The sequence below is a fragment of the Strix aluco genome, chromosome 7, assembly GCF_031877795.1.
Source record: "Strix aluco isolate bStrAlu1 chromosome 7, bStrAlu1.hap1, whole genome shotgun sequence".
NCBI lineage: Eukaryota > Metazoa > Chordata > Aves > Strigiformes > Strigidae > Strix > Strix aluco.
The window spans coordinates 33,519,580-33,544,339 of record NC_133937.1 but is presented as its reverse complement, the minus strand read 5'-3'; the positions used below and the strand labels follow the sequence as shown (position 1 = coordinate 33,544,339).

General features: G+C 35.1%; 1 protein-coding gene across 1 annotated transcript; it reads right to left on the bottom strand.

Annotated features, from left to right (window-relative positions):
- Positions 1–918: 918 nt before the first annotated feature.
- Positions 919–20,751, bottom strand: CCDC172 (coiled-coil domain containing 172). The gene is made up of 8 exons (XM_074830085.1): positions 20,673–20,751; positions 20,351–20,436; positions 16,856–16,972; positions 15,278–15,443; positions 13,204–13,305; positions 12,139–12,241; positions 1,808–1,895; positions 919–951 (listed from the first exon to the last, which is right to left on the bottom strand). Exons 1-8 carry the CDS (start codon positions 20,749–20,751, stop codon positions 919–921), a joined length of 774 nt encoding a protein of 257 aa, XP_074686186.1.
- Positions 20,752–24,760: the final 4,009 nt, after the last annotated feature.

The following is a 24,760-nucleotide window of genomic DNA, read 5'->3' as shown; positions in this document are numbered from 1 at the left end:
TGGGAAGAGGATTGAAAATTATTTGCACACACAGCTGAATGCAATGAGACGGTGACCACAGATTGGACAGAGGCTGAGCAGAGTGAATGTTTTTAGCTGGTCCTATTGTAAGCACCCGGATCATAAAGTCTGTTACTACTGTGGGGTTGGGAACTGCTGTAGCAGTTACACATCCCACATGCTTGAATGAATAGGGTCCTCATTCAGTGGCAATTCTTCACCAGTTCTCTAGAAATGTGGACTTTTCATTTAGAATATGGTTTTATCTTTGCTGTCAAGTGCTGAAGTATTTTGTGCACTCAGTATTTTCTGGGTTGTGGGAGAGGAAGGAAAGACCTCATGCAATCAGAAGACAAGTGCTAAGTAATGGACTGGCTTACCATCAATGGAGGCATCTACTGCTCAGTAGATCTGGAAACTATTCTGGATGATCATGCAGAATTGCTGTAGTTGAGCTGTTTCAGAGAGCTTGCTACAGAATTGCATTGCCAAGGTGTAAACTAAATAGCCACAGCTCCTGTTAAGTATTTCTTGATGGTAATAGCAGTCTTCCTCTCAAATAAGACCACATCTCTACCTTAAAAATAGGAGAGCATTCATTCTAAAAAATAGTACATAGAGAATAGAGCTAGTAATATAGGAACTCGGCTGTATGTGTGGTGGACTATGTGCTGTCTATTCATGGGCCACAAAGAGCAGACTAAATTTGGATAGCTGTTGAACTTGAGGATTAAACACAAAAACCCCACCAATTTTAAATTAATAAAAATTTATTTTAATGAAAAGTAAAGGCAGATAGAAACTGTGGTTTAATCAAACAAAAAAGTAGAAGCAACACTGATAGAGCCTGAGTAAAACGGTGTTGAAATACTCAAAGACTAGCTTCTATGACACTCCATATCATATGCCACATATTATTCACTTCTCTGAAGACTTTTTTTGTGATAGATTCTGGAAGAGAGAAATAATTGAAATATAGAAAATGAAATCTAGTGAGTTCACTGTGTTCTTTACAGAGAAGTTTTTAAACATTGAGCTGTTTTTTTTTGTTTGCTTCTGAAGTTTGAGAAGCATGATAAAATTAACAGATAAAGTACAAGTAAGTTACATTCCTCCAACAGAAACTTGAAACTGATCATAAAAGTGAGTAATACAAATTTCCCATGTCTGATATTCTGCTCTTGATGCTAGTGGCAGCTGCATCTTCATACAACTCAATCAAGGGCTCTGAAATAAACTTTTAAAATCCCCTTATTTCCAAAAATGGGTGTTCAAAATAATTTTTCTCTTTGTATTCTTACATAGACTGACAAGGAAGAAATTTGAAGTTAGGATTGACATTTAGACACAAAACATACTTTATTAAGTTTTTGTAAGGAATTTGTGAATGGACAAAATAAAACATTAAATAAAAGGATGCTATTATCATCCTATTTCTCCGTATTCCTGTCTTCTATTTAACTGACAGCTGGATAAAGATTAATTTAGCTCCTAAATGCATAATCATTTGCAGATTTCAAAACACTAATGATTAGTCCTAGTCCCTCAAACAGGTCTTTCTTGTGCTACAAATGTATCTTAACATTCTTGTCTGTGCTTCCTTTTTCTGTGAGAAATTATATTCCTGGACATTTGGAAATAATAGGCTAAAATGAATGAGTATTGGAGTGAACCTGCAATGCAGGGATGTTTGGCTGTGTACATAGTATAAAAAACTGCTTATCTAAAACCACTGCTAATCATCTTAAATTACACCTTTAAAACTAAAATTATCAAACAGTTAAAATACATAATGAAAATGGAATACCATTTGCAGAATTTCAATTTCTGTTCGAAGAGTCTCACAGATACTTTCCCAATCATCATCTTTGCAGTTTTCCAGTTCTTTCTTAAGCCTGCGTCCAAAACCAAATAAATTTTCAGATCAGAGAACAGTTGCTTGGGTAGCTATTTTTTTCAGCTTTGCTCCCAATTGTCAGTTTGACTTATGTGAGAAAACCCTCATTGATCTATTTGCATGATCAGGATTTGTTTGCTAATTTTGTAATTGGCAGTTTTATATGCTGCTCTCTGCAATATTCCTGGATTTCATTCAGCAGTGGCAGTTGTGATGGCAATGTGAAGAACTTCAGAAAATGACATTTTGGGTTTTTATAAAGTATATCTTGACTAAGTACTTTGTTAGACAAATTTCTGAACCATGTTGTTTTCATAAACCGTGAAAGATTTATGGCCTCGTTAGTCATCATTTTCCTTATTTAAACATGTGAATTTGAATGTTGATACTTAGGAAGTACCATATGTTACTGTTCTTACTTTCCCTGGATATCTACTTGTAGCCGCTGGTGGAGACAGAATACTGGATTGGATGGGTCCTCTGCCTGAGCCTGTGCAATCATTGCTCCATGCCCCTCCACAGACTCCTTTGCTGTTGCTGCTGTTCTCTCCCCGCTGCTCCTATTATTTTTCAGTGCTTACTGACTGTTTCCCAATAATCCCAGCCAGGAATCCTTCAACTTTTCTACAATAAGGACTAATTTTAATACAGCGATTTTTGCATTCAAAAGGTTATTTAATCCTGCTAAAAGGAGACACCTAAATTTTTGCACATCAGTGACTGTAGTGGTTTAAGTCAATACTCAGTAGGGCAAGAGAAATCTATGCCAGAGCTTTTAGTAGTCTGATGAATTCAACGTGATGAGATTATACTGAGTTTTTCCATGGCTGTCATAAGAAAAGCATAATGAGAAAGCTGAAGTTGCTTACCCTTAATACAGTTTCAATTAATACAGTTTCATGTTAATACAGTTTCAGTTAATATAGTTTCGTGTGAATATTCTGGGACATATAGACAGACTTAAAAAAAGGAAGAAAAGTATATATTCTGCTTATTAAATATCTAAAGTACTGCATCAAAACAGGACCTTGTTTCTTCTGAAGTTGAAAGAGGGAGGTAGCAACCATTTTTTCTTTTATGTACTGTAATGGGGAATAAATTATTTAACCCTGTTATATAGATGATGCACCTCTTTAGCTGTCCTACGGCAGATAGAATTTGTTTTCTACACAAGAAAATGATCTTATTAAAAGGTATAGCTTCATATGAGAGGAATAGCTTAGTCACTATGTGGCATTAGAATAGTAGCATAAGACTGTACCGTAAGTTCATTTTCCTGTTCCTGTGGAAAATGTAAATATCTCACCATCAATATGGAAACATATCATCTCTGTGTGTTTGTAGTACAAAGGAGTAAATGCCTCTTTCAGGAATATTTCTCCTGCATTCATAATACATACAAGTGTTCAAACAAAAAGAAATTTTTAACTACACTTTAAGAAATTAAATATACACTGTACTGTAGTACAGTGTTAGTTTACAGACCATTTTCTTTGAGAGAAGTTCATTTCAAGGTCTAAGATCAGTTTCTGATCTTGATTAAATCGGCTTAACTTCGTTGCCTTGCCTCATTGTTTTTTCCTTATGTTCTCTGTTAGTGTGATGTAAGAACCCTATTTTGTTTAAGACAACAAAAGCCCTACTTTGTCTAATTTACTTTAGGAAAAGACATAGTCTGTTAATCTCAGAAAAACTGCTCTCTCATTGTCTTCCACATTGTAAAATTGATGCATAGTCTTGTTTGCTAGTTGTCAGCTAAGAGTGATACCATTCCATGTTAGGTGTACACTAAGGATAGAACAACCAGAAGATAAGCAGTAAGAGTTGCTTATCTGTGTCTTGGGATTGTAAATTAATTCCTGTTGACGATGTGCTTTCAAACTGTAATATTTTGCATATGGATTTTAAAATTTTATTTAAAATATTTTATAAAACTTTTAAATGTGGTGACAGCACAACTCCTTACAGAGCATGGGGTGGCGGTGATAAAAGACATTAGTTCAAATATGGTGTTTTATTTTTACATTAATCAATTGATTCTGCTTTCAGGTCTTCCTTTTTTCTTATTTAGAAGCTAGATAATTACAGTGTGTGCTAGGAATATTATACTCGCAAAACAAGGGCTGTCTGTTGGGTTATAGTCTACACAATTAATGCATTGGGGACGCCTGAGTTATTGAATAAATGATGAAGTTTTACCAGAAGGAATGTGAGACAATAGAACTATTCAAAAAAATGCTTAACCTGGAAGCAGATTTAGTTTTTTCATTTTACATTTAAGATAAGCAGGATATTCATATTCATCTTTCCACTATCAGATTGAATGTGCAAACCAATTATTCATGAAACTATACCAACTAGATGGTAGACGGTACCTTTGGAAATGGAAAGAGATGTACCTTTTGCCAGAACAAGAGTTAATATGACAATTATATCCTCCTTATAACTATGATAAAAAGCAAATCTCTTAAAAAAAAATTCTGACAAATCACATTAGCATTTGGCCCTCCATGTCCTTTGTTTTTGTTTTATTTTTAGCATTTTGTCTCTTTGATGACAATAAAATTTATTTTTAAAAAAAGTCATTGCACTGGATTAACAGTGTATTGGTAAATTACAGCATCACAGGTAATGGGCTCCAATGAACAGCTGGAGTTGAAATGCCGTATTTGTGAAAGAAGATTTGACTATGCCTTTGAAAAACATTCAAGATAAATAGCGATAGCAAAACCTAGCCTTAAATCAAGTAGGTGGGACAACAGCATCAGCATTTTTTTGGATGCTAGCTTGCCCTACGCTGAGCTTTGCTATCAGTGGTCCATTTTCCATTACTCTCAAATGCTAGAAGTGACAAAGAGATGAAGAAGGAGGAGATCACTGAAGATGATCGATTTTGCAGCTTTGAAATGAGCAGAGCTATTAAATGTTATTGGCATTTGTGGTTGATACACACTATTCTTGAATTTCAGCTGTATATGCAGAAGGCAAATAGGAAAAATAATTATGAAATCAATACACACTGGTATTATGAATTGAACTATGATGAAAATAATGTTATTGTCAAACAGGTTTCTCTGAAAATCATCCACAGATTCAAAGTACTGGATCAAGACTTCAGTAGCCAAAACTCGCATTCCAAGAATAATTTTATGTAAAGAGGTCTCAAAGAAGAAATAGTTTGCGTAGAAGGCAGGGGGAATATGTGTTTTTAGACCCTTTTTTTCTAAGTGGGGATGAAAGAACCTGCTTGGCTATTGTTGGAGCTGCAGAAGGAGCAGGCTGTCTCTTAGTTATGGTTTGCTGAGACAAGTAAAACATTTTTTTCTTCTTTTTCTTCTTGTCTTTGCCTTGGTTATGACCACTATTTTATTTTTTAACCATAAATACAAGGGAAAACATTAGAGTCTATTATAAAATGGAATTGCTTGACACTGCTATACGAGGCATAGAATTTATGGTACAAAATGAAGTTCCCTAAGAAGTTTATATATAAACTTGAGAGTATGTATGTTGATTTTCCTGAATTTTATCATAAAGGTCAGGAGAAATATTTATCAAGTTTTAAGACTTTATAGAGACTGAAGAAAAGTATAGAAGACTTTGTTTTATTGTCTCAAGCCAAAGGAGAGCTAACACATTGAGGCCATTCAGTCTCAGCTCAGTACTAGGACTAAATTAATGTGTATATTTCTATAGTGAGAGCAAGATTTTGCTGAGTATTTACAATTTGCTGACACTACTAAACAGAAAATGCTATTGATACAGCTGAAGAAGTCAATAAATTTCAGACTATTATCAATTGATTGAGGAAGGGAGAAAATGAGTCCTAAATGGAATTCAGTATCTCAAAACATAAATTCAGGCACTTGAGTTGAACAAATAAATTATAAAAGTATGTGCTTGATGGAGCAGAAATAGAATAAAAATTAAGAAGGTGATGTAGTAGTAATAATAAAGGCTCACAATAAGATGAAACATGAAAGTGATCCGGGTACTGGACTACATAACAATGGAAATTAAATGTAAATTAAAATAAATAGAAACACCTTAGGTAAAATAAGAAAATTTCAGCTTTTACTGTTCTGGATCAAATGCTGATTGTAAAATACATAATTATAATTGATTAAAGCTTGTATTTTGTGAATGCTATCAGGCAACTATTTATAAAAGTTGTTATAGGTCTTGAAAAGTGTGGTTTGTTTTTAGCTTTTTATTAAAATTTATATTCCCCAAATACATAAAACATCACAAGAAGTCTTGAAGGAATATCTTATTATAGATGAATAAGTGTGGAAGTTTAAGGCACACTGAATTAAAGTGCACTTTTAGGATGAGATTTGCTTTTGTGCAGACAGCAAACCAAAGTTAGATGGACTACTTTCCATAGGAACTGTAAGAACAAGTTACACAGGAAAGGAAAAATGTACAAACATCAAAGATGTCAGAACTGAAATGTGTTTCTAGGGGTCAATAAGATTCCTATTGAAAGGGAGGGAAAATGAATATGGGTCAATGACCTTTCTAGTTCAGATATCTTGATTTTTCTATTATACAGGAAAAACTAGATCTCAATATGGACATATTAATACAGCTACTCTGTTGCTGAAATTAGTGTCCCTATAATGTACTGCTTTGCTTCATGTGAACTATATAATTTTCTCAGAGCTAGAAAGGATTTAGAATTATCCTTATTTCCTTCTGCATTATGGGCTCTTCATTCTCTCTTCATCTTCCAGGTTGAATGCATCTTTCTTGAGAAGTAGGTGAGAGATTTGTACACAGTATTCTTACACTGTCATTTTTTGTTGGAAATACTTCTTGCTTTTATCTTTTCCACAGCTATATTTACTTTTGATGTTTATAGTCGTTTTTAAATTACATAGTGTGCTCAGGCCTTTCTTCTCCTTTACTTCCAGGTACCTGTTATTGAAGTCCTTAGTTGTGTATAAGTACTTAAACTTGCACAGTATATAATTATATTCCTCCTCTTTTTTAGCAACTTCAGTCCACCAGGTCTAGAGTTTTCCAATTGTTTTACACTATTGTCTTAAAACACTTTCTATTCTGAAGTAATTATTTAAAACATTAAGCAAGAACAGCTGTGACTGTAGCTACCTTCTTCCATCCCCAAATTTCTTTTTTTCAGATTTATTACTGTTGTTACTATTACTCATTTCCTTACTCACTTAAAATTTTAATAGGTCTTCCCCAGGTTAACTAGTAGTTTCCCATGTGAGATAACTTCAAATACTTTACTAATGTCTAGATGGATGGATTTGTATTTTTTTTGTCTAACCAATCGGTTCTTTTATCAAAGAAAGATATCATTAGTTGGATTTGATCTACTTCTTGTAAATCCATACTGCAATTTATAATGGAAACCTATTTTAACATAATTCAAACTATAATAGTTCCACTAGGCACTGCTATTAAAAAGAAAAGCTTAAAAAATCAATGAGGGGATTGTCATTAAAAAACTCATTTTGAACCACATATATCACTCCAGAGATTGATAGTTGTTGATTATAAAATTTAACATAAAATTAAATTGCAAATACTTTTTTTTTTTTTAAACCACAGAACCATGCATAGCCTTAGGCAGACTGCTGTTAGCGTGAAACATTTGTTCAGCTCTAATGAACATATCTTCTGTATGATTTGTATGAAAGAAAGCATTGCTTTTTCCTTCCTGATTTTGATAATGGAGGGTTTTTTTCTGTATTATGAAGTATAAGAAGCAATGGTATATTTACAAAGTAAGCTGACCATGCATTTCCCTTTCGCTACTGATTTTCTGAAGTAGAACAGAAATTTAGGTTTCAAAGAAACATTTTATCTTCAGTCTAAATTTAGAAAAGTGTGAAAAATATTTTAGGTAGAAACCGTCTGTTCTTAGTCTAAGTAAACTTTAATTAAAATTATTTCTAGGTTGCTTTACATGAGGCAACACAAATTTAAGATTAAAATGTGAAAGAAAATAAATAATTAATACAGTAAGTAATTATAATGAATATAATAGTGAAATGACATAGCTAGGAATTTACTGGTATCAGTCTCTGCTGGACTCTTGTATTGTTCCACTTAAGTGATGCTACTTGCTACCTGCCAGGGAAATATGACTCGAGAGCTGATGCCAAAGTTCTTTCCTGCTGTTTGTGTTTGGGGTTGGCATTGGCAGAACAGATGATTAAAATAAGGCTTTTGATTTTAATTGCAGATCTTTTCTGGAAAAAAGCTCTCTTAAATATTTCTCTGAATTACGCACCTGTATCATGAGACCTACAATTTCCAGTGTGCCTACTTTAAGGAAGACTAGAGTGTCTTATCAATAATTATATCTGTGCTTAACATTCAAATTTTGGTTAGCTTTTTCCTGTATCTGCTGTGTATTAGAACAAGCCTATAACTGCAGCACCAAGAGCTGTTGGAATTACTGGTGTGTGCTTCTCATGACCTTTTGTAATTCTTTGATGGATTTGGGAGAAATTTTATGAAACTGCAGACATCGTATAGGGCATTTTTCTCAGATCAAAGATGAATTGCTGTAATTTGAATTAGCTGGCTACACTCTTCAGCTGAAATGCAATTTACTTTAAGATATATACTTAATTGTAATGAAGATTCTTGCCTTGCCAGCTACTTTTGATATTGATTTTTAAGCTGGGACTAGGTATGTGATACAATAACAGACTTACAGGGTGATCTGGGAGCTACATATATCAGGTTATTGATGCTGACTGTCTCTCACATTTGTTCTAAGGAAGCATTAAAAACATTGGCATTTTTACCATTTAAAGAATGGTGTGGTTTCCTGCTCTGTAAAACAACAAAAAAAATATCAAATTTTGTTCTTATTTCATAGAAAATAATATATAATTGTGTCAAAATATTCTTCTCTTTACTGAAAATCATATTTATAAAAACTAAAATTCTATTCTTGCAATAGATTCCTTATGGGGAATAAACCCATACTGATAGGATAAAAGGGTTGTTTCTCAAACAAAGTAGGTTCAGTCGCATTGATTTTAACATGACTAAAACTGATTCCTATTAAGATATACACTGGTATATGCAAGATTGCATTAATTGGCACTTTGGCTGCAAAAGGTCCCTTGCAAGTGCCAAAGGTGTATCTCGACTGTCAGGACCTGGTTCACCCCAGGTGCCTGGTACTTTAGTTTTTCTCACTGACACTGCATGAATTCTTCTTTATTCTCAGATTCCCTTCAGAGGGCACCCACAGGAGTGGACAGGATAGTTCGCTCAAGGATCTGCTCCAGAGAGACTATTGGCATGGACTCCATCAGCATGTGTTCTGCTGCAGCAGCTGTGGTCCCTCAAATACTTCTGTGGCACATCATAGGGCATGCAAAGCACATGCTAGGTATTGTAATTTTGAACCAACACTCTGCTGTGCTGGACATAACTCCTTTAATTATTTCATGCACTTTGAAAGGAAAATATATGTATATACATGACACTATACCTTAATGTCACAGAGACACTACAAAGGGACCAGAGCAGATATGATCTCATCAAATGCTAGGCAGTGTGGAGGTGACTGGTTTGTTGCAGATAATGCTGCCTCTGAGCAGTGTAGGCACAAGCCAGTGCTTATGTATTGATCTATGGGCTGTGGAATCCACAATGATAATTGGTTCATTGGATAATTCAGACTGGAAGAAAAGTCAGGAGGTCATCTAGCCCCATGTCCTTCTCAAAGCAGGGTCAGCTACAAGGTCAGAGCAAGTTACTCTGGGCTTTATCCAGTCAAGTCTGAAAACCTTCAAGGATGAAAACTATGCAACCTCTCTGGGTAACCTTTTCCTTTGCTATACTATCCTCATGATAAAATGGTTTTTCCTTAAATTCATTCTAAACCCCTCTTATTTCAACTTCTGCTTTTTGCCTTTTGTTCTCCCGCCATGCAGCATTGTACAGATCCTGGCTCCATCTTCTTGATGACCTCCTTGTAGGTACTGGAGGGCGAGCAGGTACCTCCAAGGGGGACTATTTATATACTGCACTGGTTATAGCACATAATACTTTAAATTCCCTTTCATTTTCTGAATTCAGTAGTCCAAACCAAGAAGTGATGAGTAAGTTTTGGGGAAAAAAAAAAAAAAAGAAAAAAAAGAATTGCTAGTCTTATGAGTCTGCTAAAATTGGGATCATTTTAAAGAGCACAGCACTATGACATACAGAAGTAGACCAATGAGGATCGCCTGCTTGGCTCTACTGAAAAGCAGAATCTATTAGTGCTGACATGGAAGTACAGTAACACAGCTATGTTGCTTCTGGCATCTGAGTTAACTTATTTGGGTCCATCTCTCTCTCTCTAAAGCATTGAGCTTTTTGGATCAAAAGCAAGTGCAAGATAATAGTATAATTTAGGTAAATCTGTCCTAAATTTTGTCCAGCATCTGATACGAAAAAATATTTCTATGTAAAGAATATTTCTTCAATATATTATTACATGTCAAGAGTGCTTGCTTTTTTGTAATAGCAGTAATAGCAGTAGGAGCACTTTATATTTTGTACTATGTGCAATTATCAAATAATGGAAGCTTATCTTGACCATAAAATGAGACATTTTATGAAATAAAAACTTCTCATCATCCTTCTTGCTTTGGTTATAAATGACACTTTCTGGCTTTGTAGTTCATAGAATTTAATGTTTTATCCACTGTTGTGTTTTCCACCCAGATAAAACCAAAGTATCCTTCCACAGAGCTGTGAGTTAATTTCACTATGTAGAAAGACAGACATACATGGGTTTGAATTATTTGCCTAGGATCTCATAGCAATCAGTGGCAGAACTGGGGATTAGTAATATAATGTTTGCTACTTCTGTACCTCATACACAGGAAGCCTGTTACAGAAAACTAATTACACCAATTTGGATATTAAGTGGAATCATGGCAGTAAACTACTCCAAGGGAAGTATGTTATTTAGAAGGAAGTTGACAGCCTCATGTATCACAAAACCTAATATATCACAGTGAAATGAATAATGTAAAGGAGTGAATTATAACATGTTGTTTTACAGAATTGCTGCTGTTATTATTATTTACACTGTCTTCTATGTATATGTTGAATGCAAAGTTTTTGCTACTGTATGCAGATTTGTGAGCTAATTAATTTTTATGCTGAGGGAATTTTGGCCATGTCTCAACACCATGTAAGAGGTTGAAGAGAGTTAGTAATAGGGCTGATATATAATTTTCTTTCAAAAACTGATATTCAGCAAAAAATGGGCCACCACCAAATTGTCTTTCAGAAAAATGCTCAGGGTTCTCTGCAAAATTTTATTTTTCTATTGAAAGTTTTCAGAAAAAAATACTGTATTTATTTCTGTCAAAACCTCAGAAATGTATAGGAAGAAAAATGTGATGGTAACAAAAGTTGTGTTTTCCCTAACAATTTCTGTTAGAGAATATTTTGGACCATCTTTTCTAGGAGTTCATTTGCATTGTCTATTAAATATTTTTAAATATCCATAGGCACTTTCATCTGGAACACCATAAAATAGGAAAAAGATGGGTAATTCCATGATATGGGGCTTTCTGCATTGGAAGATTTTTGTTGAAAATATTACATTTTTTCTGTATAGTAAAAATGTAAATGTCACATTTAAACAAACTGACAAGAAATGAGTCATTACCACTCAGTTCCTGTGAAGCAATATTCACTATTAAGAGAGAATGTGCAAGGCCTTCTGGCTTGGTTAAATCTTCAAAATTTTGTTTTAAGCTAGCTTAATTAGAAGACAAACTAGAACTGATGGTAGAGATCATAGAGAAAACAAATCCACATTTAGTAGCTTCAATACAAGGCCCACCTGAACCAAGGAGGCTATTGTGGCCAATCCACTCCATCTCAGTGAGGCTCTGGGGAAAGTTGTACAGCCAGTCAGCAGAAGCACGTATGGCATTGGGCAGTTCAGCAGTACTCTGTGTCCCACCACTATTTTTACGAAAACTTAAGAACTAGCCTTCCACCCAAGGAGCAGTCTTTTGGTCTTCCTCCAAATTTGACTGACTTCCTTGCAAACACTCAGTTTTTGGTTCATTGGAGTATGCATGTAAGGGTGAAAGGCTGTAATAAACAACAGGAATTCATGTTCTCTGATTTCAAAGGAATATTGTACAAGAAAGGTAAAATTGTTGTTGCTACCAGGACTGGTCTGTAGTTACAGAGCTAAAATTAAATTTAAGAACTTATTAACATGACACTCTTACCTTAAACATTCAGGATCAGTCTGAGGTTTTTCAGTGACTTGGACTTTTTCTGCTTCCAAGTCTTTTGTCATTTTTTCAGCCTCCCTGATTACTTTCTCAAGGTCTAAACATAAAATATTAATTACCTTAGAAATATATAGTAATCACCCATATTCAAAGACTTCCTACATTTTCTAAATTTATCTTTTCTAATATTTCTTCATGAAACTGTTTGTAGCATCAAGGCATCTGAATAAAGAACATGAATTGTTTTATTGTTCTAATTGCTATGCATACTGCAAACTTATAGAAAACTTAGTTTGTTTTCCCAAACAATTCATGACCATATTTATGGCCTGTCTTTCTTAGCTCTCTAACTGTAACATGTTATTTTCACATTTGTAAAAAAGTTACTAAACCACTTCTAGAATACATTTTTTAATCCAAATTTCAAAATCATTCCTATTGCTTGTGATCACCCTTGACACAGAACTTTTCTTGGTTCTCTCTATCTCTTTTTAGTTTTTACTTTTATAGGGTTTCCTGTGTATTCGACACATTCCTCTCAGCTTTGTGTGTAGACTTCTGTTTTTTGTGCACAGACACACAAATGTCAGTAATAAGATAGCTGAATTTACAACTCAGAGGTTTAGCACCTAGGCCAAATCTGTCTCTATCAGTCCAAGTCATTGTTGCTTGTTAAACATTTGAATTTTAGTGACGTTCTTTAATTATAGGTTAATGGTTTATAAACAATATTTATATTGATTTTAAGTTCACTTTGAAAGACTAAATTCTCCATTTAAGTATATGACTTACCAGAAAAAGTAAAAATTTATTTTTCATATATATAGCTTATGATTCAGCAACTCTGTAGACCTCAGTATCACTGACATTTAAAATAAATCTTACTGAAATCCATATTTGTTATAAACATGTTTTTAAATGATGTATTACATAATGTAAAAATGTATTAAAATCTTGTTCCTATGATTTCTTTTTCTTGAGAGAAATAACTTGACAGATTTTTCAGAAGCATTTGTCAAGCCACAAATAATTATCATAACAAGTGATTATCAGGCACACCTTTGAGTTCACTTTGGAGAGTAAATAAATCCTGCTTTAATTCATTCTTCTGCAGCTGGAGTGCATTTAACTGAACATTTTTATGTTCCATCGACTCCATTTCTAAGAAAAAATATATTTTAAATTAAAATCCATTGCAGTTTTAGTCTTCCTGATATAATCCTAAATATTCTTAACTACTTCTACCAATCTTCAGCTAGTCAAAAAGAACCTTAAATATAAAACTAAAATCAGCTAAAATCAGTCATATAAACCCCACTTCACAGCAAATTATGTCATATAATGTATTCATAACTATGAAATAAAATTATTTTTTAATGTTGTTAAGATGTTTGACATATTTTGTTGACAGGGCATAAAAAGAATATTTTGCTTTAGAGTTACTTCAACTAGAAAGAAAGACGACATTGAATAGGTGGTGAACAGACACCTCTCCGCAGGACTGAAGAAAACCTTATTTTGTTTAGTGTTATGGTCATTTGAACCTGACATTGACAGCATCTGGAATTAATTGTGATTGTTTCCCTAACGACTGGAGGTCCTCACATAATTTCCTTGCTAGGAGTTACTCAAACTTTTCTCTTTAGTGCTCAGGAGTGTAGAAAAGACAGACAAGTTGTACTTCAAAAGAGATGCAATTTAAAAGAATGGAATCAAGACAATAACCTAGAGGAGAACGTTAGTTGCCTTTCATGTCCCACTGATCATTTGACTGATCAGATCTGCCTGAATATGTAAAAAATAATCATTAAAAGTAACAGTTTGCACCAAATACAGACTTTTTTTTCAGTTGTAGATCAGACTCAGAGCACCAGGAAATACAGAAAGAGGGTGCCACCAAGTACAAACTCAAACAGATAGTCACATTTCAGTAACTTTGTAGATACCGGGAATTCAAAGTGCTGGTGCTTGATGAATCAGAGAATCATGAGACTGGAAGGGACTTTGAGGGGTCATCTACTGAATTCCTCCTCCTGAAGGCAGGATCATCTGTCATTTCTGACAGATGCTTGTCTAACCTGTTTTTAAAGACATTTGGTAATGGAGATTCCCAATTCCTTTGGTAATGGCGTCTCCTAAAGCAGAGGGTTTCAGTTGTTCACTGTTCTTCTTAGAAAGATTTCTAAACAGCCAGCCAGACTCTCTCTTATTGTGGTTTACACTTGTTACTTTTTATTCAGTTCACTATAGGTATGGAGAATATATTAATTTCCTTTTTACAGAATCCTTTAACGATTTGAAGACTGATACCTATCTTCCATCAGTCTTTTCCTTCATAGGTTAAATAGTCTCAATTCTTTTATTTTTTTTCCCTTCTCATGTTCTCCAGACCTTTGATCACTCTCACTGGTCCCATGTGGATTCTCTCCAGCTGGTTCACATCTTTTCTTGAACTGTAACATCCAAAACTAGATGCACAGTAATCCAGCTAAGAGTTGCCCTAAATAGAGTGGAGGATTATTTTGCATGTCTTCGAGGTCAAAATCATGTTTATGTCTCAGTATGGTGTCGGCATTCTGATGTCATTGACTCATGTTCAGCTTGTGATCCATGATGACTTCTATTTCCTTGCTGAAGGATTGTTTTCCAGTCTGAGTTTCTGTTCTGAGAAATCTCATATTCTGTATCTTAACTCAAAGATAAAGTTATACTGTGGTAGTAAAAGAGTCCTACAAGACATCTCCGCGTATAATTCTTCTGAAGCTAAAGAAATGTACATAGCTCAACCATAGGTGATGATAAACAGTGCAAAGCTAATACAGTGCACTATGCAGGACAGTGCACCTCCGTGCTGGTTGACATTAGACATTGGGAGCCACTTCTGCAGGTCTGCTTCTTCTCCTCACAGTGCTCATAGTCAGAAAGAACTGAAGAGAATAGGGAGCAGAAGAGGTTTTAATTATGCTTGTGTAATGTGGTATGATGTCAGACCATACTCTTTCAGTTTAGTACTGAGAGGAAGTTCCAGACAGCAAGGGAATGGAATTAAGGTTATGTTTTGCACAGCTATATTTTACTGATTTGTATTCTTTCTCTGGTAATCCAAGATAAAATAGTTTAATATAAGACTTACCATTTTTCAACAGAGCTGCCTCATTCTCTAAATCATTTATTTCAGTCTTGACTTTTTTTTTAATCAGAAGATTTCTATTACTTGTTAGTCCATACTCATCGTTAAACTCTGTTACTTCTCCAGTAAAATTATCTTCCTCTTCAGTCATTTTTCTCTTTGCATCTGCCTGAAAAAAAGAAAGGGAATGTTGAAGTCAAGAAAAAGAAAGTCTGTCAAGCTAGGAAAACTGAAACACACTGTTGTTGTTTATCCTTAAACTTACAGTATAAATGTAGTATATTTACTTTTCCTGACTTACAAGAACATGAAAATGGTCTACATCTCTATCATTTTGTCTGTTGTTTTAACCTTTCTTTTTTTCTGAAAAAGTGAAGGATCTATTCTCAATAATAAAACATTTTAAAAATCACTACATTACATTATACAGTTGTGCCAGCAGTTTTTCAGTTCAACTCTTCATTGATATTAGTAGAAAGTTCTGTTTAAAGTCAGTAGCATAGTATGGCCACTCTTTTTTTCTAGATTGTTAAATGAAATAAAGCTGTTGTTTATTCCTCTGTAGAATGCAGACTTACTTTAACTCCCTCAATAACAACCAGGAAAGCTATAGTTGATAGGAAGTCACTGTGTCATTTTCTGGAAAAAATATTCTAAAGAGGAAGGCAATATTAAACTCTTAAAAAAATCTTAACTGATTACTAAATTAAAGTGACCCCTATATACAGGAAGAAAGAAATAACCTGTATATCAAACTTGACTGGTTACAATTAAAAGAAACTTTACATTTCTTCAAGGGATATTTAGATTTATAACTAAATAATTTTTCTATGATACTTACAATATTTATTTTTCTTTTTTTCTTTGTATACTTAAGATTGGGAATGCTTTGGATGCTGAACAAATATTACTTAATTAAAAGGATATCTGTCTAAAGATTTAGGGTTAATACTGGTGATTTATACTGAATATTTAAAATTTAGCTCTGTTGATTTAAAGTACAAATACATACATATGCAGAGAAGACTACTCATCTGTGGCATTTCTTAATATCTACATGTGCAACGATCCACAATGAAGTAAGAGGGAGGCAATATTCAGGTTAGCACAAGAGAGAACTGAAAATCTTGTTGTCTGTATGTGTTGCAAGTAGCTATATCTGTCTGTATATGTAACAAGTGTCTAGCATCAAAGACATTGTGTGGTATGGCAGGATTCCTCAAATGTGAGGTTGACCTCCCTGAGTTTTTCCTTTGATTCTTCTACATATGATTTATTGTGGATGAGGCTTAAGGTGAGATCTTCCTAGTTTTCTTTTACAAAGGAAATATGTCAGAATTGGAGTTCAGTCATACAACAGCAGACAGAATGTTAAATAGATAAACTGCAGCATGCATTACCTTAGATCATGGTTTAAATTAAAAGTGAGAATTTATCTACATTTGCTTTGCTAAGTATGCTAGAGTAAACAAAAATAGTATTTTCCAGATTTAAAGCATTACTTCTTCCATATTTTCAAACTTTAAAGCTGACTACTCTCGTACGTACTCTCATGTCTGAATACCATAGCTAGAAACATACAAGGATTTTAAGAAGACTGCTTTTTTGATTAGTAAGTTCAGCTTTCTGTTTTTCTAAGCTGTCTTCACGTTTCTTCAGAATTTCTAAGTAGAACTGTTTTTCACACAGATGTTGAACCTTCCAAGAAAAAAAAAGGTTATAAAGTAAGTTTGGTGTTTTATTGTTTCATATACTTTGATATTATACATAAGGATCTTGGTCCTATTAAAACACAGCTGCCATAGCTGCTGGACTAGCAAAAGCATAACAGCTCTTTTTTCCCCCCAGTAATCTTCCAATATACCACTAAGCTTTTGAAAAGTATCCTTTCTTTAAAAAACACGTTTAGTGCTGGTCCATCTATCTAACATGGCATTTTAAATTCTGCTCAGTTTAGGAGAATTTTTTTCAGGTTAAAAACAGGAAAAATATTTATCACATGGGATCTTTTACCCACCATAATACAGTGTCCTCCATCTAATTGTGTAAAGCTCGTAAAATACCAAATCAGACAATAATATCAGAGGGACAGGGGTCCAACATCATTGTTCTGACTGAATGGCTGTACACATCATCAACTCTGCAATGCTACTACTGCATATGTGAAGAAGGAAGGGATATGCTCATATTTTTCTGAGCACAATTTCTGGAATTGTTAGCCAAGGAAGTGTAATGGAAATTAGCTCATTGGTAAAAGACAGTTTGACCATAACCCCACAAGCCCCAAACTTCTATTTTGCATATAGTTTTATTTTTATTAATTTAAAATAGTAGTTTATCTGATAGAAGGGTATGCTGTTCAAGTATTGCATTTTCAAAATTTGCTGAAGAGTTCTCAGTTTTCCAGCACATCTACTGTATCATTGTCTAACCTAAGTTAAGATATATGGTAGGATAAACTATAACAGCAGATAAATAGGGAACAGCTAAGTGTTGAAGAGTCTTAAAGGATGAGAATCATTCATCTGATGAAGTGGAGAAAAGGAGGTCAAGAGAATGACTCAGACTGTAATACTCAGAAAAATGAGTAGGGAAAGTAAAGTTAGCAGAATTGCCCACAGACTGTAAAGGCACAGGGTAAGTATCAGGGAGTAAATGGAATAGTCAGGCTGATATGTGACTGTTTGTGTGTGCAAAAGCAGAAAAGACCAAATAATAGTGATACTACAGAGGTAAAAATGAAAAGATTGTAAAATGCAATAACGTAGATGATTTTGAAGAGGGTGCAGATGAAATGCATCTGATTAAAAAAGGACGATACTGGAATCAAATGCCCTAAGACTAGAATGTGAGAGTTGGGAAGGAAAGGGTCAGATTTTTCCCTTATTTGTGATATGTCTGACATGTGAAGTTTCCAGAAAGTGCTCTTCTCAGGAATATTTATTTTACATATTAATTCAAAGACAGTAGATAGTCTTATACCACTGTATTCATATTACTGAACATAACTAGCTGCAGTGTAAATTCTCCATCTGTAAGATGTCAACTTAATCTATGCATTTACAACAGATTTTTTTTTAAGAAATCATTGAGCCATGAAAAGCAAAATGCTATAATTCGGGTTGTAATTACATGCTTCCTGATTTTACAGAACAGAGGAAAAAAACAGCATTTCCTAGGAATCTTTGATTGACCACAGGCAGCCTCTGTGAAATAGATGTCAAAACACTTTTGAACTCACTCTCATCTGCTTGGTTAGGCATAAGCTGCTGTGCATGCATGTGCTTGGATATGTATGGTTAGAAAGAAGTGGAGTTATCTGGTGCTGGATAAATTGAACAGCATTAGCTGAACAGCATTATTTAGTATTCTTTGAATTACTTTAACTATTGTAGACATATGTAAACTTAATTCCTGTACTGAAAAATAAATTTAAATAATTTCAATAATTATATAATCTTTAAACCTAAATACAGTCTGATTGAAATGCATTTTCCCATTCCACTGGTTTTCTCTATCATTTCTTATCTATAAATGAATCAATGTCAGACTAAGAGACCAAGTCAAATGTATTTTTGTGGACACCAGTGAGAATATTATTAATCCTGGTGGGTAAAGAACATAAGATTTAATTAGGAATACTTCTTCAGCTCTTCCCATTAGTCATTTACAATAACGGCTCTACTCTTGGGACCTTCTGTATCTACCACATAAACCTTGATTATAAATCACAATCCATCAATAACAAATTAGTAGTATAAACATAAAATTGTGATGTTCATAAATAAATTTATGAGCAAGACTACAAAGGGCTTTACCTAATAAGCAACACCCAGATATAATCTGTGTTGGTTAAATAAGTTACTATTTTAAAGCACTTTTGGGCTCTGAGATTGTGGCATGCATAAATGCAAGCATATGAATAACTGCTTGCATGATTATAGTCTCAATTTGCAACCAGTAAATATTTGTAAATGAGTTCTCTTTTATTCTGACCCCCTTGCAGTAATGTTGATATTTTTTGTATATATTACATAGTCTTTTACAAAAGGCAGAAGAGCCTGTTTTTGGAAGGATGAAAATCATCCCCCAAACATTTATTTTCACAGCTAGGTGAGGCAGTCCTCCAAAGGTTCTTGAAGATGTTTATTTAGGTGATAGGCTACAACAGTTCTGACTTCAAGGAGGCTCCATATGCTTTCCTGTTGTGCATACACATTCTGCCACCGCAGATACTTAAGAGCACAGGGGATGATATTTAGACTTCATTTTCAGGCACAAGAAAATGGATTTTTAAATCATTTGTAACCACAGGTATTAATGGTGAAAAGCTCTGCAAAACTGGAAGCTTAATCTGAATATATGCCTGCAGTTTGGTTAAATGGAAAGCATAATAAAATCTTAAAAACACTAAATAGATTCAGAAACTTTCCTCTGTCTTCACTGTCCCTAGAAAAACTCTTAGGCCTTGTAAGCCCTAACTGCGAGCCCAGGCTCACAGGAAGATCTTTAGTATATGACTTAAGATCCTGTGAAGTAAACACAGGGAATGTTTCCGTATATTTTCTGTGAAAGGCTTTTAATGAATGGCAGTGGGCAACAAAGGAATGGTTTCCTGGCCTCTGAAGGAAGGTGCTACAACAAGCTCCAGGACTGTTAAGACAGGGCCACTCACACCGTACAGCTGACGTCTGGTGGCTGTGAACAGACTGACCTGACATGGTGGTCTGCTCCCTGCCAGGGTCTATCTGCAGAGCAGGACTGACTTTCACGTGCACGTGTGCTGTCTCCAGTGCTTCCAGATTTTGGAAGCGTTATCTGGAAATGTTCCTACCCCTGAGGTGAGCAAGTCCCTGAACATAGCCAGGGGCCAGTCTGAACGGTGAGATTTGTGAGAGGGGAAAGATCTTAACGACCTTTTTTCACTACAGTTTAAGTTTTCACAACACTGTGTTATTTGGTAGGTGAAGCACACTCCTTGAAAGTGTTTATGAATCTATTCCTGAAAGAACAGGTCATATATTTGTAAATAGAATGTATTTCATTATTATGTATACTATAAACATGCCTGCTTACCTTAGTTTCTAATTTCATTTTTGCAGTGCTCAGCTCTTCTTTTATCTGGTTAATTTTTTCATAACTTCTATTTATATCGGCTTTAGCTGCAACACAACAAAAACCTGTAAGAACATGTGTTCAGTTTGTGAAAGTTACATTCTTATAAAAACATACCATTGGCAAGAAGCAGCCAGCCGGCTGCCTGCCAAGCTTTCACTGACAAAGGTCCCCTCACGGCAGCACAGTGCAGACACCCTGCTTTTCCCCCAGGAAATGGAGAGGCCATTAAGCGTGGTCAGCGCTGCCGCTGGACCCACAAGATGGCAGCCATGGGGCAGACCTTGTTGAATGAGGTGCCTCTTCTCCCTCGCCTGCTTCTCTGTGAACTCTATTTGCTGGAACAAAGCATCCAGGTTCATTTCTGTCTTCTCGTGGAGTCTGTGGGTTCTTTGGGTCTTGCTGTCTTTGTGGAGAGCTGGTTGATTACAGCGGGGATACCCTAGAGGAAGGTGGCCAGTCAGAGCCCTTCCCTCAGGGCTCTGTGCCCTGCCAGGCCTTGGCTCCAGCCTCTGGCCTCTGCCTCTCTGGGGTTGGGAAAGAAACTCCAGACCCCAGGGGGAAGGGACTGTGGTAGACGGGACACAGCTGAGGAGGAAGAGCTGACAGAATGGGACATGTAGGATGTAGAAAGGTGTAGGGGGGTGAGAGTGAACCTCTCGGGCAGAGGGAAACGTGGATGGCTGGCTGGGCGAGCTCACATGGGAAACACAGGAGATGGAAACAAGCAGGTAGAGAAGCAGCACAGTAGCAGCAGGATAAAGAAGATATTTGACTAGGCAAAAGACAGCTGACACTGAATCTTGTCAAACTTGTGCACATTTGTGAAACACTGGTTCTGAATCAGTCTGGGGAGTTTTGATCAAACAGCTCTGACTATATTTCTCTGGGACCACATGCTTTATACTTTTTTGTGTTGTTCAGAAGATGTTTTATTTACCCTTTCCTTTTTCTATGGCGTGATCACCATTCTCTTTAAATATGATATCTGATCAGATTTGTTTGTCTTTTGAACATTGATGTCTAATCTTAGCATTTAAGGAAGTAGGCTAAAATCTGCTATCATACAGAAGATGATAAAGCTGCCCACATAAAACTTAAGTAACAGTGATCAGACTCAGCTGTGTTTCTCTATTAACATAAAATGACAAGTGTTTCTGTTCTAGTTGGTCTCAAGAAGCAAAGATCATAATGTAGCCTGTTGTATGCTCTTCTGGAGCATACTTGTCTATGAGTTTACTATGCTCTGAGCTTCTGCAACTTTCTATTTTGTAACTGGATGGTACACCTGGAAATGTAAATACCCAGTTGAAAATGTAATTCATATTACAGGGTTTGTTTCTACATCTTGAAAAGGATTAACTATGCTCCCCACAGGGAATACCTATGTGAAGTTGGCCTGTTTGCTTTGAGGAAGAAAAAGCCTGGAGGAATGGAACTTTATACCCTTCCAGCCTTTTTAACATTGAAAAAGATTAGGATTATTGACAGTTCTGTCTTGTTAAAGAGTTTTCCTCAGAGGAGATACTGTCTTAGAATAGACTGCAGCAGCAAAGTTCAGAAATTAGAAAGAGAAAATCTTTCACTGCAAAAACCAAAACAATATACATGAGAGTACAAATCTCTTGTTAGTGAAAAAGCTGTTCTAAGAATGAAACTGAGAATTCTGGAAAAATGTTATGTTACAGCATTTACTGCTTAAAAAGCACTATGTTATAACTAATAGTGTGCTATAAGATGGTGCTTTTTAAAGAAAAGACGTTGCTTTGTCTAAAAAAGAAAATGTGCGTTCTGATGAAATCTAAAAACCTGAAACTAGCACATTACATTGCAGGAAATGCAATTATTTTTTAAAATGGAACAAAGTGCAACTGAGGGAGATGAGTTCACAAAAGTGAATTTAGAAAATGTTTCAGAAGTGAAGCTTCTTACCCAAAGGCCAAGCAGATGAGTCAAACAGGAACATTTGGTGATTGAGACAGTGATTTGTTACACAGGTCTGATGAGCGAAAAAGTCATTTTACAAAATTCAAGAAAATGAACTGCTCTATCAGTGGATCAAGGAGCAAATAAAATGAAAAGCTTTCTTTGAAGTTTTTGAGACTTGACTGCTTTTGTGTTTCAAACTGAGAAAGCTGCTGTAGGCTGGGATAGTGTTCAGTGTCTCTTATTAAAGAAACGACTGTGTTTCATGGAGGGTGCTTCAGTGCCTCTAATTACAGCAAAGGAACTGCTCTCCCTAGAAAGAAGAGTCTGGCTCCAACTATACTTCTCACTGTCTGAGAATGACCATTCAGCACGATTAACAGTTCTGTAAAAGATTCCTTTAGAGAGTAAAAAATTTCAGAGGGGGACAAGTATTTGACATTAAGCTTCATAGCTTTTGACTCCTGCAGCTGTTTGTCATGTGTCTGATTTTTACATGGTAAATCACTCACAACAATAACCGGATTCTATAAAGTAAACCATGCATGGAAATATATACAAGTGTTTTCAGAATCAGGATCAAGGCCATTACTTCAAAGGTGTGTAGTTGCCTGGCTCCCATGGAAATGGATGAGATGGTGTGAACCTAAATGTTTTGTAATAAAAGTAAAATGTGAATTACCTTTGCTCAACTCCAACATTTTCAAAGTATAAGATCTTTTGTAAATCACTGGCTGTTAGAAAGGTGACTTTAATTTCATTCTGTCGGTCATATCAGTACATCCTAATCTTAATCTATATCTGTATCTTAATCACTGTGTTGTAATCAGGTCATGTCTTTCTAGTGTACTTCAAAATTAGTAATTGCCCTTTGTAATCAGGCTGCTGTGCTAATAGTGAAGTTTCTTCTACAAGTTTATTCTCTGGTTTGTGTAGGAAGAAGAAAAGAAAGATTTTGTTTGTAATTTCAAGTCACTATAAAAATATTTATGAGTGTAACTTATTTCTAAATCATATGTGGTCAGATTGTTTCAAAAATTGTTTTTCTGAAAGCCAAAAATGAAAAAGGCAAAGGTAAAATGTGGCAGGATGAAGCTTAGATGATGCAATATAGTCTTCACCATAAAAAATGTATAGTAGAAGCTAGAAATTATAGGATTATAGTTACAAATATATTTCGTCTTTTGTTCTTAAGCACTGTTAGTATCGTTTTTTCCATATACAAACTCTACTGCCTACTTTTGAAATGTGTTTATAGCAAACCTTCTTTCCAAACTACATTGTCTTCCTTTGCTCTTGGTGGTCTTTGTATTTGCCATCTCTTTTTGCACTAAAGTTTTTCTACTCTACACGAAGGAATAAAGCCAAATTATTCTGTGTAATAAATTCATAGCTATCATTTTGTGTTCAGTGCTGAAGTCTGAGCTATCCTTTACTGGGAAATAGCACATATATATGTGTGTGTGTATATATATATAAAATAAAGAGGGAGCACTAACCACTTGAAATGCAGTGTTCGGCAGCAATGCTGATGGAGAGAGACCACAATTAGTGAGAAACCCATTAATTATTTGGCATAAGTAAGCATAAAAAATAGCAGATTTATTCAAAATTAATTTTATAATGTGGCTTTCAAAATCAAAGCTTTAGCTCTACTATTTTAAAACTTCATTGTTAAAACACAGCAAGAATTGAAAAGTGGCAACATGTAATAAAGTGGTTTTAATGCAAATCAAGAACATTTTGTGTGGTTGTTCTCCCCCTCCCGCTGGCCACCCATTGCACCACAGGGGAGGATGGAGGTGTTCTGCCTCTTCCATTGCCTGCTTCCTGCCCAAGATGGGTGGGATGGGGAAACACAGGAACAGCAAAACAAGCACTTTTGTGATCTCTGTTTGAATATATTTGAGTTCCAGTAACAAAAAGAAAAAAAAAAGGAAAAAAAACCCCTCAACAACTTCTGAAAACCTAGAGCAGGACAGCAGAGAAGAGGAATATTAAAATGCAGTAATAACCTATAATTTATGACCTATCTCTAATTTCCTGAGGAACTCAGGTTAAACACAGTCTAGTTATTATCTCTGGAAGAGTGAGAGCAAACTGCTAACCCACAGGCTGGAAGCTCTCCATTTCTAGTAGACTGCTCAGCAAGGGACTCATGAAAGGACACTGTTTTCTCCCTGTAACAGGGAGGAAATAAACTACAAAAATTCCTATAATAGAATATAAAATAATGAAAATGTAGAAATAAAACCCTGGTATGCAAACAAATACAGAATCTTTCTCTGTGCCCCAAATCCTGTTTCTGTCTGTTTTTCCAGATGACGAAATTGTGAGTTAGCAGAAAGCCTTGTGTGTTTATAATGTATTAAAAACCACAGTAACTTCATTCTCCCCCTAACAAGTCTGGCTGCAATGGAGAATTAGCTATACTCTTTTTCATTT